Below are 13,625 nucleotides of genomic sequence, written 5' to 3' on the forward strand. Positions count from 1 at the left end.
GGAACATGTAACTGTGCCCATAGACAACAGAGGGCCACGGACAAGTGGCTTCTGTGCTACAAGAGTTGATATTTGAGGTCTTTTATAAGAGAGGGTGACCTTTTACTGCCTGTGCTGGTGTGACATTGGACACAAGGCAGTTGCGGGGTGTGTGATCGAACTGTGCACAAGCTTCTGATTGGTTGATGTTGAGGTGACAGGGAAGGGAGGGTGCTGTGAAGGGGGAGGCGACATTCGACTCTGGCAGGGGGCTGTGACCAGTCCTGGTGGTCAGACTTCTGGACATTGTACAGTGTTCACTGTCTAGTGTAGTTAGTTCTGCTAAGGGAAGTGTGCGCTGGGAAAGGAATGTTCTGTATTATCTTTGAAGGGCAGCAGCTGGACACTTGCGGGGCCTCGGAGCAGGAATCTGCTGGATGTCTGTGGACCCCACTAACGACACATAGTCCAGTGTCTGTCACAGACGCATGGGGCTCCATGGCATGCAAATACCGGGGGTGCTTGTTAGCAGTTTGTTACTTGTGGACCAACTACCACATTTACATTTTACACGTTGTAGCTGAAACCTGAAGGCTCTGTTTTCATTTTATATGTTTTATACTCTAGCCACCCAATCATTTTGTTTCCCTGCCTTTCAGTAAATAACTGTGTCAAGTACAAAAACCTTCTTTAAGTTCATTTAAATATGTGATTTTCCAAATCTGAATATAGAATAATTTTTGATTATCCTCATCATCCTACACAGGTCACGTAATCTCTGTATTTTTATTGAAATCAGACAAATTCTGAGCCAAATAAGCCTGCTCAGAATATTTTCATAAAAGGTAAACAAACAGGTAAACAAACTCAGAAACACGTTAGCCTGCTTGTTTTGCTGGCTTGTTACTTCTCAGCCCACTATCCATATTTTATACACTACAATATCTTTATATACCTCATTTAAAACATTTCAGAGCATTTCACTGAATGCTCTAAGGCTGTGTTGTCCAACAGAGTAATGGGCTAATGGGCACTTGAAATGTGTACAGTCAAAATTGCGGTGGGTTCTAAGTATAAACACACAGACTTACAATGAAAACAAAATAAAACATTGCTTAATGATCTCGCATCTATTACGTGGAGAAATGGTAAGTCAATATGAATGTATTATTACATTAATAGAAACATATGCACAAACATATATGTAATATAATATGTTGCATAATATAATGTATCATTAATATCAGTGTTGTTAATAGCAATATTGATTATAACATTGGGATTAAACAGATACATTATTCAGATTAATTTCATTTTTTAAATGTGGCTACTAGAAAATTTTAAATTACATTCATGGCTCACATTATATTTCTACCAGGCAGTACTCCTCTAGGGTCTTCTAACCAACAGGGAAAGAGGAAATGAAGCAGAGTGAGGGCCGCCATAATTACTACTTCATGGACGAGAATATCCCAAAAACTCTTGCCATGGCGCCCAGGACTTCCTTATTCCCCAGGCTGTAGATAATGGGGTTGAGCATGGGCGTGAGGATGGTGTAGAAGACTGCCAGAATTTTATCTTCTGCTGGCGAGCGGAGGTTCCTGGGCCGAAGATAGGTGTAGACAAAAGGTGCGTAGTAGAAGGTCAATATGGTTAAATGTGTTGAACGGGTGGTGAAGGCCTTTTTTCTTCCATCTCTGGATTGCATATGGTAGACAGCAAAAAGAACGCGGCTGTAGGAAGCAGTGATGCCAAGGAAAGGGAAGAGGAGAAAAAGGCTGGTGCTCACAAAAACCATGTACTCATAGACCCAGGTGTCCATACAGGCCAGAGGCAACATGGCTGGGACATCACAGAAGAAGTGATTAATAGCCCTGGACCTGCAGTAAGGAATATGGAGGGCGTAGGCTGTGTGTGCCAGGGAGTTGATGGACCCCAAGATCCAAGATCCCACGATCATCTTCACGCACATCCTTTTACTCATGCGGATGCAGTAGTGGAGGGGGTGGCAGATGGCCACGTAACGATCATAGGCCATGGAAGCCAGGAGCAAGCCTTCAGAACATGCCATGATCAGAAAGAAGAAGGACTGCACCCCGCATCCTAGGAAGGAGATGCCTTTCTGGCCGGAGAGGAAGTTGAACACCATCTTGGGGGCGGTAGTGGAGAGATACTTCAGGTCCATGAGAGACAGCTGGCTGAGGAGGAAGTACATAGGTGTGTGGAGCCGGGCGTCCAAGCGTATGAGGTAAATCATGGCCAAGTTACCCACTGAGGCGAGAAAGAATATGAGCACGATCAGAAACAAGAGAAGCAGGCCAGTTCGATTTGGCGGAAACAACCCCAACAAAATGAAATCATTTGAAGTTTGATTCCATTTCTCCATGGAAACTTACAGCTTTAACTTTCTCGAAAGACAAGTGAAGACAAAAACAAAGCACAGAATGTGAAATGAAACAAAACGGGAGCATAAAAGGGAGCTTTGGCTTCATTCATGTTTGCTGAGAATGAATTCCTTCCTTCAATACTACGGCTTTTGTTGAAGCAGTTTCAATATCTGAATTGAACGTTCCACTTCCAGTTTTCTCTGAAAAATAGCTGATCAAGTGATCTTTAAGTTTAAAGTCTAGTGTCATAGCCAGCAGAGATAAACAAGATAACTAAAGCATTCATCTCGGTTTAACCCCTGGCCAGGCTCACTACTCAAAATTCACAAACAGGTCACAGGAATCCCTGCATTTTCCAGTGTCTGTCAATTGCACACAACATATTCACGGCAGTAATTGGCTCACGTGACTCACGTACGACTTTCTACATGCTTAAATTCTGATTCTTCTGTTACTTCGCCCTGTTTTAGATATTTAATTTTTGAGCCTGTTCGGCTGCTTCAGATATCTAGCTATTTTAATATTCCAAGTTTCCTATTTGGTAAATGCCTTGCTCATTATACACTGCCTTGTTCAACAGAAACTGTAATTATTAGCCTTTTGCAAAAGACCTGGCTTAATTCCACATCTTATACTACGTCAAAGCATACTGAGATTAGAAAGGACATTTACTCTTTTTCTGTAGTTTAGTTTCTGCACAGTAGGTGGTAGCAGAGTCTCAGAAATTGAAAAACTATTCCCCTGGACATCAGGTATGAGTTTGATTTGTAGCTTACATATTGTAATTACTCCCTTCAGACTTAATTGTTTAAACAAAACAGTGACATTAATACCTTATATTAATTATTTACAATAAAAAATGAATAAAATTTAATTTTGGAGAATTTTTCTAGCTCTTCTGTCCTATACTTTCCTTGAGAATTTTTACTTGCGACTCAACATTGTATAACTTCTCTTTTTCTCTCTGTATCACATCGATTCTGGCAACTGGCTCTTTCCTTCACTCAGTCTCCCAAACATGTATAAATTGTGATTGTGGTATTTCTTACATTTTCTCGGTATATGTTCGATTTCTCCCTTAGGTCAGCTTTGATGTCAGAAAACACCTGCTTTGTTTATGTTCTTCTGTCTGAGGGAGACTCCTAATGCCATGTTATATCAAAGATTTAGGTAATTTTGATTGGGCAACTAATTTTTCAATAGTAAAGAACAAACATTTATGGTTTGTTGCAATGATTTCCATTTGCTAATTCAAAATCAATTGTTACTTTATGTAACTTTGGTAAGCATGAATGAAATTGTGAAAAAAAATACAGTAGAGAAATGGGAATACTTTTTGACAGTTGTTTAGTTCACAGATGCTAAGAATAAGAAGTGTGTAGGCACATAAGAGGTGCACAAAGATGCTAGATGGGATCCTAGACGTCTTCTGCTTTTTATAACTTTCTAGAAATCAAAATTAATAACCTAACAGATAAAGCATAGTCGTCATCATTAAAGTACATTCATTCCTTCAAATAAAATCCACTTAGTGTCTGTTTTATGACAGTTCTGCTAGGGACTGAGGTGCTTTGGTAATTAAAGCAGACGAGATTCTATAATCATATAGGTAAAGTTTAGTAAGTGATACAGGCAATAAACCAACAAACTCAGAGTTGCTACCTGATGTTCCATAATGGTGATATCCATATATGCATATATATAAATGATATATAATGCTTATAATGTATGAAGACCAGTTATTTTGTAGAGAGACTCACAAGCATTTTGATTCTCTGCTGCATGAATTAGAGCTCAGAGTACCATAAAGTTTTTTTTTTTGATGATAGTTACACCTATTTTGCTTTCTAAGTTGAAAACTGGTATCATGTGAGGCACTGGAAATCAATAGTTAGTTACATTCAGGAGCCCATGAATCTGGGATTTGAAGCTTTTAGGACATGGAGCCAGAACTCAGGATCCATTTTTATTGATAACCAACAGATTTCTTTATGGGGTATGGGACCTTATTTATTGCACCAGAATTACATGAAACAACACCTTCTGGTTATATTATAATTTGGAGAATATTGTTCTTGTGACTACAATTGAGTGGGCAATGAATGCCTCTCTTGATCACCTTAAGAAGCATATGCTGACATTTATAGAGTTAAAAGGAAAAATAAAAGCTCAACTTAGAGGACCTATTATATGTAAATGTGTCAATCTCCCGGCCCTAAATTTATTTTGCAAAAGTTGACCGTCAAGCACTCTTTAAAAAGTCTTATAGACAAACATTCCAAAGTGTTTTGAGCCTCCGCTAACTCAATCCCAACAACTTTCAAGACAGCTCTGAAGATAGACTTAAACTAGCTCTGTGTGTTCAACACATAGTAGGTTCTCAACAGGTGTCAGTCTTCTTTGTTCATTCAATTTCTTAACCACTGAGAGATCTCAGGTAGAGAGAGATAAAGGGTCTTAATTAAGGTCACACACACAGACACACATCATTCGAGCCACACATCATTCCAGAGCCACACATCATAGAATTCTACCAGGTCCATATTACTTCTTTTTACATTTTATGTTCAATTTTCACTTTTCCAATTCTTTATAGAACTGCCTATTCTCTGTGTAGAAGGAAATATTTTCCTAAGGTAGGAAAACCCCATCTCCAAAATTACTCCTGGGGTAAAGGTAACCCAAATCAACTCAATTCAAATTATTATGACTCACCTTGTCTGAAGTTCTTGCGTATTTTGAGAGCAGAAGTAGCTTTATAATGGCACGATTTCCTGCTAACAATACATTGAATTATTTGAAATATTTAAGAACCAAACTTTGCTGACATTGTTTCTGAAGCTGTGGTATAAGACCGTGTCACTGAGCAACAGACTCTGCATCAAATCAAAACTCGCTTTCCGACATGAGGATCTCTTCTTTAGCTGCTAAAATTCATGAGAAGGAAATTCCTGAGGGCACATTTTAATGTCTATTCCTCATTTTACTCAAAAGAAAATGGCAAACTCTTAACTGCTCATCGTTTTCTTTAGCATAAATCCTATGGCCACACATAGGGTCCTTTCGTCCAGGAGTTGCCAGAATTAGAACACAACTTAAACCTGTCAGTGAAGTATTTTTCCATTCACATATACATCGATGAGTTGAAACATTTTCCTTTTCCTATTATCTTGTCCCAGTGACTAAGACATTTCACACCTAATTTCCTCAGGTTCTACTGTTGGAAGACAGGATGAGTTTATATATTTTACATGCAGATTATTACATCATCAAGCCTTAGACATTCCTCTTTCTCCTGTAATTGATCCCCAATGTCCAAGTCCGCTGTGGCCAAAACCTTGGCCAGTTTAGTTGACTTTATTATTTGGAGATCCATGCAGTTCTGCACTTAGATAGAGCAAAGTAATCAACGTAGTCAATGATGTTGCATTCTGCTGATGTCCAGAATTAGACCAAAGAGAGCTTGATTATTCCAAACCATGACTCAATGGCTGAGATGTCACATCATGCCTGTTGAAATGATGTAAGTTATTGACCTAAGGACTAAGAGATGAAGAAAGAACTTATTGGTGATTATGACTAAATTAAAGTTTACAATGTCAAAATACCTTTTCCCAATTGTATATGGGTAAGGCAACTGATCCATAAAAATGTTAATCGAGTCAGCTCTTCTACTGAAGTGGCAAGGTGACCCTTAGCAGCAGTGCCATGCAGTCGGCATTGACTCAAGAAGAAGACTCTAGGCTGCCAGGTCCACCACTGATTAGAAAGGTGACTGGCAAATTGCTTAAAAATCTAGTGTGTGGCCAAGTTCTTAAAGGTGTTCTAAAGGATATTCTAAGAATTAAAGGGAATAATATACACCAGAGGTTTACATAGTACCTGTCACCTACTGAGAGGAAAGCCTCAGTAGATTTTAGGATTTATTATTCCATTCAATCAACAGATTTATAATCCACAGATGTATTAAAATGAGGTTACTTCTCCTAGGAAAGGATGCTGGAATATTATTTAACAAGACTTTGCTTTATAAACAACATTGTCATATATATATATGTGTGTGTGTATATATATATATGACAATGTTGTTTATATATATATATATATATATATATATACACACATACATATACACATACATATATATATACACATATTTAAATGCAAATATGATAAACCACAAAACTAGAAAAATTAGTTTCGCTGCTTTACATTTGGAAAGGGGATGTTATTGACACATAGATTTATTTTGTTATAATTAATTTATTGATAATGTTTCCTTTTTATGTATTTTTTTTAATTGAAGTATAGTCAGTTTACAATGCTATGTCAATTTCTGGTGTACAGCACGATGCTTCAGTCATACATGAACATACGTATATTCATTTTCATATTCTTTTCCACCATAAGTTACTGCAAGGTATTGAATATAGTTCCCTGTGCTATACAGTATAAACTTGTTTATCTATTTCATATAAATTAGTTAGTATCTGCAAATCTCTAACTCTCAATTTATCCCCTCTCCACCTGGGTAATCGCAAGTTTGTTCTCTGTATCGGAGAGTCTGTTTCTGTTTTGCAAATAAGTTCATTTGTCTTTTTTTTAGATTCCACATATAAGTGATATCATATGGTATTTTTCTCTTTCTTTCTGGCTTATTTCCCTTAGAATGACAATCTCCAGGTCTATCCATGTTGCTGCAAATGGCATTATTTTATTCTTTTTTATGGCTGAGTAGTATTCCATTGTATAAATGTACCACAACTTTATTATCGAGTCATCTGTCAATGGACATTTAGATTTTTCCATGTCTTGGCTATTGTATGTAGTGCTGCTATGAACATTGGGGTGCATGTATCTCTTTGAATTAAGGTTCCTTCTGGATATATGCCCAGGAGTGGGATTGCTGGATCATATGGTAAGTCGATTTTTAGTCTTTTGAAGAATCTCCACACTGTTTTCCACAATTGCTGCATCAAACTACATTCTCACTAAGAGTGTAAGAGGCTTCCCTTTTCTTCACCCCCTCTCCAGCATTTATCATTTGTGGACTTTTGAATGATGGCCATTCTGACTGGTGTGAGGTGATACTTCATTGTAGTTTTGATTTGCATTTCCCTCATAATTAGCGATGATGAGCATTTTTTTTCACATGTGTCTACTGGCCATTTGTATGTCTTCATTGGAGAATTGCTTGTTTAGGTCTTCTGCCCATTTTTGGATTAGGTTTTTTTTTTTTTTTTTGTTATTAAGTTGTATGAGCTGTTTATATATTCTGGAAATTAAGCCCTTGTCAGTCTCATCTTTTGCAAGTATTTTCTCCCATTCTGTAGGTTGTCTTTTTGTTTTGCATATGATTTCCTTTGCTGTGCAAATGCCTGTAAGTTTAATTAGGTCCCATTTGTTTATTTTTGCTTTTATTTTCTACTGCCTGGGTAGACTGCCCTAGGAGAACAGTGCTGAGATTTATGTCAGATAATGTTTTGCTTATGTTTTCTTCTAAGAGATTTATAGTGTCTTGTCTTATGTTTAAGTCTTTAAGCCATTTTGAGTTTATTTTTGTGTATGGTGTGAGGGAGTGTTCTAACTTCATTGATTTACATGCAGCTGTCCAGTTTATCCAACACTACTTGCTGAAGAGACTGTCTTTAACCCATTGAATGTTCTTGCCTCCTTTGTCAAACATTAATTGACCAAAAGTTTGTGGATTTATTTCTGGGCTTTCTATTCTGTTCCATTGATCTATAAGTCTGAATTTATACTTAGAGTCTACAACCTTATAGGAAATTAAAAAAAAAAAAAAGAAAATGAAAAGAAAAATCCACTGCCTGAATGACTAAATGAATAAATGAAAGGATGCACCACTCTGTTCTCAACACCATTGTCTGTTCCTCTCCAAACACTCTTTGCAGTGAATGGGGGTGTATGTAATAGGATCATCCTTCACAGAAGCTGTAGTTTAAAGATGGTCTGTGCGCTACTAAATCAGAGGGAGGCATGCTCTGAGGACAACAGTGGGAACACATTTACCTTACATGACACAACTGGAACTGAGTCTTCTATTACGGAGCTCTCCTTGCCAGCTTGAAGGTGTATGGACATATTCAAAGTACTTTGTAAATGCTGGATGTTCTGAGTTAATTCATCATTAAACAAAAATGTGGTGATTCCTTAATGGATTTCAACTAATGCTTCATCAGTATTATTCAAATCCATGATTGTTTCTTGAGCTGTAGACGTCAACTTAGTCATTCTTAATCTCAAGCCTTCAATAAAAAAATAATGGCAAAACATTATGTCAAAGATGATCATTCTTTGTTTTCAAATGCCATGATCATATAGTAGAGGTAAGAATTCTTCCAAGAGGTCACTAAAAGCTGACCAGTGAGACTTACAGAAAGGTATAAATAAGATTTGTTCTTGAGCCTGGTGATGGTTAATTTTATGTGTCAATTGGACTGGGCTGGGGAGTGCCCAGATATTTGATCAAACATCATTCTGGGTGCATCTCTAAGAGTGCTGTTGGGTGAGATTAGTATTCCAATTCATAGACTGAGAAAAGCCTATAGCCTTCCCTAATGTGGGTGGCCCCCATCCAGTCAGTTGAAGGCCCACGTAGAACTAATAAGCTGAATAAAACAGAGTTTATTTCTGCCTGACTGCTTTCAAGCTGACACATCAGATTTTACTGTCTTCAACTCAAGCTGAAGTATCAGCTCTGTCTGGTCCCTGAGGCCACCAGCTCTTAGACTGGGACTACATCAACGGCTCTCTTGAGTCTCCAGGTTGCCACCTGCACATCTTGGGTCTTTTCAGCCTCCATTATTATATAAGCCAATTTCTTACAATAAATGAATGCATATCCATATCCTATTTTATTGATGGAGAATTCTGACTGATATGGACCTGTACATTACACTTCAATCATCCAGGGACTGCTTGTGCCCAGATATTTTAATGTGTACTAAAATCTTGAAGAAAAATATTCCCTTAATATTTTATTTATAAAATTTTGAATCTAAATTTTCATATAGGTTTATGTCATTATAAAAGGTTTATCTTGATGTATATTAATAGGGATATATTAACTTATACATCAATATATTTATATGAATTTATAAAATATATATAAATATTTATTAACTTCAAGGTTGTCATGCGATGCTGGCAATGTCATTGTGTTTAGTTCTGGGCTTGTAGCCAGAATCACCATATGTACAATGTCAAACAGTCAGTAATCTACTCCTGTTTTATAATGGTTATTTTTAAATTTTTTGACCTTATCAAAGATAGCCAGCATCACTCTGCAATTCTTACACCCGAGGTAAACACATATCATGTGGTATCTAAGGTAATTTATCTTTTTATTTTTATATCAGATCAATTGTTTAACAATATTTTTGATTAAAGCTACATTTCCAATGAAGTGTCGATCAAAAGTATAGTCTGTTTCCATTCTGTCTTTTCACAACTAAATTATTTTTAATAGTTTTTAAAACAAGAGGCCATTAAATTTAGCACCCTCAATTGGATGATATGATGTATTAAGTCCTAACCAAAATATAGACATAATGCCCAAAGATGCTGGAGGTGATGTTTTCTCAAGCATCATTTAGCAAAGAATTTTTGAGAGTCACTGTTTGTGTTCTTACTATTAAAAAAAAAAAGTTTGTCTAAAAACTCCCACTAAATGTCAGCATGACAAAGTGAGTCACAGCAGAGCACAAACTTGGCCTCAGCGAGAATGAATCCAGGCTCTACCAGTTAGTAAGGGTAATAAGTACTTCAGAATTAGTACTAGCTGTATTCATGCCCCAGTTTCCACAGCTATCAAATGAGAATCAGAATCATAATAGTACTTGTATTATATGATTGGTATAATGTTTAAAATGTCTTAAAGTTTCTGAAGTATTTAAAAGTTATGCAGTAAGTGTAAAATGTTCACATAATTCCAAAAGATCCTTAACATTTTTTATCAAGTTTGGCGGGGTGGGTGGGTGGGATTGTAACTGAGAAGAAGACCGAACTGTAAAAATTATATACTGCCTTTGAAAGGCAGCTATAGATTATTTTTCAATGATTCAGTATTTGGGATTATTCACGGAGGTCCGGAGGAGAAGGGAGTATAGGAATTCTTACGGCCTCTGAGGCCGAATTCTTGACTTCAGTTGGAGCAGGACCAGTGGAAGGGAAGGGAGATGGAGCTGCCCGGTGCAACGCGGAAGGTTGGTCTTATTTACCTCGCGGTTGACTGTGGTAACAGGTCCATCTGGGTGGAAGGAAAGGGTGGAAGCTGCGGTCCCGGGAAGGGCTGTGACACTTGGCATGTCCACGGTGCCACAGAGCCACAAGGCTCTTCCCTGGACCCCTCTTAGCCGAGCACAGGAGGTTGGGGACCCCTCTGAAGCCATCTCTGTTGGAGAATCCCTCGGGGACCAAACACACATTTGATCTTTCTGGCCAGAGGCATCTGGTTTAAAGCGGATATTCTGAGTTGGCCCTTCATTTGTAAAGGCCCCATCAGTGAGAATTTGCCTCTTTAAGGAGGACATTGGGAACATACCGGGACCCCCCCCCAACCCCCAGTTTTCAGACTGTGTCCGTGTGATAGGCCTGTAAGCACTCAGGCCCAGGATTTACCACAGGAAAAGGGCTGCATCAGACTGGATGTTCTGAAAGCAAACAGGGCTTCTGTGAAATGTGGAAGAGAAAAACCTTGGGCATTAAGGTGAAAAGAGGCCGCTCAGGTTGTGGGGCCCTGGATGTGGGAGTACTATGTCTTTAGGTTTTAAGGCCTCCCGTGGTTTTCATTGAATAAGCACCTGGGCAGCAGAAAACACAAAGCCCCATTTTTCAGTATGAAGATTTCTCAAAAGACTAAAAATAGACTTACCATATGATCCAGCAATCCCAGTCCTGGGTGTATACCCAGAGGGAACCTTATACCCAGAGGCAACCTTAATTCAAAAAGACACCTGCACCCAGTGTTCACAGCAGCACTATATACAATAGCCAAGACATGGAAACAACCTAAATGTCCATCAACAGATGACTGGATAAAGAAGTTGTGGTATATTTATACAATGGAATACTACTCAGCCATAAAAAATGATGAAATAATGCCATTTGCAGCAACATGGTTGGACCTGGAGATTGTCATTCTAAGTGAAGTAAGACAGAAAGAGAAAGAACAATATCATATGATATCATTCATATGTGTAATCTAAAAAGAAAAACAGAAACAGATTCAGACATAGAATACAGACTTGTGGTTGCTAGAGGGAGGGGAGTGGGAAGGGATGAACTGGGAGTTTGAGATTTGTAGATACTGACAGGTATATATAGAATAGATAAACAAGTTTATATTGTATAGCACAGGGAAATATATTCAATATCTTGTTAGTACCTCACAGTGAAAAAGAATATGAAAATGACTATATGTATATTCATATATGACTGAAGCATTGTGCTGCACACCAGAACTGACACAACACTGTAAGTTAACTATACCTCAATAAAAAAAAAATTGACTGTACCTCAATAAAAAAAAAAAGCCCCATTTTTGCTTTGTCTTCTAGACCAAAAAATGCAGTTCCATTCTTCATTCTAGTCCACATGTAGCTTCATCAGGATGTGCTGATGGCAAATCATTTTCCCTGAAAGATAGTTTGCTGGAAATACCACATACTGACTTATTTACAATATTGATCATTCTTAGGCTGGATATAATCTAAGAATTTATGTAAAAATTTGTCTTATTACAGCCAGAAACAGCATTTACTATCAATACATAATGTAGATTAATATGTATGTTAATGGGGACATAAGCCTGTTAACATACATGTACTTAGACCTGTACATATACACATGATGTGGACCATATTGCAGTGGCACAGCCATAAAGGACTTATTAGCATAGATTCTAATTATAAAATTATAAATGCTGCTCCAGAACTGTGAACCTCAGGGTCCTGACCAGAAATTTATATCCTATATAAAATAGTTATTTTAAAAATATGATTCAGGCCACTGCTGCCAGGCCCAGAGGAGAGAGGGGGAGAAGATGGAGGAGGCACCGGACGGATGCGGGGATTGTCAATACTGAAACCGATCATGTTATGCGTGAGTACCAACTAGTGGTCCTTGCTTGGTTCAGGAGACGTGGGGAAGTCTGCTCTGACAGTTCAGTTTGTTCACAGAATTTTTGTTGGAAGATATGATCCAACAATAGAAGATTCCTGCAGAAGGCAAGTTGAAGTAGACTGCCAACATCCTATGCTTGAAATCCTGGACACAGCGGGAACAGAGAGATTTACAGCGATGAGGGATTTGTGTATGAAGAACGGACAAGGGACAAGGGTTTGCACTAGTATATTCTGTTACAGCTCAGTCCCCGTTTAATGACTTACGGGACCTGAGGGAACAGATTTTATGGGTTAAGGACACAGAAGACGTTCCAGTGATCTGGGTTGGCAATAAACATGACCTGGAAGATGAGTGAGTAGCTGGCAAAGAACAGAGTCAGAATGTAGCAACAGTGGTGTAACTGTGCCTTTTTAGAATCTTCTGCAAAGTCAAAGATCAGCGTTAATGAGGTATTTTATGACCTGATCAGACAGATAAACAGAAAACACCAGTGGAAAAGAAGAAGCCTAAGAAGAAATTGTGTCTGCTGCTTTAGACCCGCAGTAAGCAGCAGCTCTGATTACAGGAATGAAGAATGTTGCCTGATTGGAAAGTGCTTGCAGTCCAGACTTCAAAAAATAAATCTGAAGAGGCTTCTCCTGTTTTATATATTATGTGAAGAATTTAGATCTTATATTGATTGGTTTGCACAAGTTCCCTGGAGAAAAAATTTGCTCTGTGCCTATCTCTTGGAAAAAGAAGACAATTGTATTTTTCCTTTGCAATAGCAGTTATAACAGATGTGAAAATAAATATACTTGACTCTAATATGATTATATGAAATGTAATGTATGCACTATAATCAAATGATTTCATATTGACCTTTTTTATCATGATTCCTCCCTGTCTAGCATTAAAAAGTTGAACCATTTTACTTTATATCTGTAATGATATAGATTATGAAATTTCCCCTCAAACTCATTGCAGCAGATAACCTTTTTGAGTCATTGACTTCATTTTATATTTAAAAAATTATGAAGCATCATTCGGTCATTACATCTAATTAAAATTGTGCATATGCTTTGGGAAAATGGGTCTTTTATACGGAAAAAACTGAGATAACTGATTTCTATG

General features: G+C 37.7%; 1 protein-coding gene and 1 pseudogene across 1 annotated transcript; one reads left to right on the plus strand and one right to left on the minus strand.

Moving 5' to 3' along the window:
• Positions 1–1,312: 1,312 nt before the first annotated feature.
• LOC102522873 (olfactory receptor 2L13) lies at positions 1,313–2,365 on the minus strand. The gene has a single exon (XM_006177995.2). The coding sequence runs from the start codon at positions 2,363–2,365 to the stop codon at positions 1,430–1,432; it is 936 nt and encodes a 311-aa protein (XP_006178057.1). The 3' UTR covers positions 1,313–1,429.
• Positions 2,366–12,484: 10,119 nt separating this feature from the next.
• LOC102523126 lies at positions 12,485–13,226 on the plus strand (annotated as a pseudogene).
• The last annotated feature ends 399 nt before the right edge of the window (positions 13,227–13,625 follow it).

The sequence above is a fragment of the Camelus ferus genome, chromosome 3, assembly GCF_009834535.1.
Source record: "Camelus ferus isolate YT-003-E chromosome 3, BCGSAC_Cfer_1.0, whole genome shotgun sequence".
Taxonomy (NCBI): domain Eukaryota; kingdom Metazoa; phylum Chordata; class Mammalia; order Artiodactyla; family Camelidae; genus Camelus; species Camelus ferus.

Excerpts from the sequence above, each read along its gene's own strand:
- LOC102522873 (XM_006177995.2), bottom strand. The coding sequence starts at position 2,365 with ATGGAGAAATGGAATCAAACTTCAAATGATTTCATTTTGTTGGGGTTG.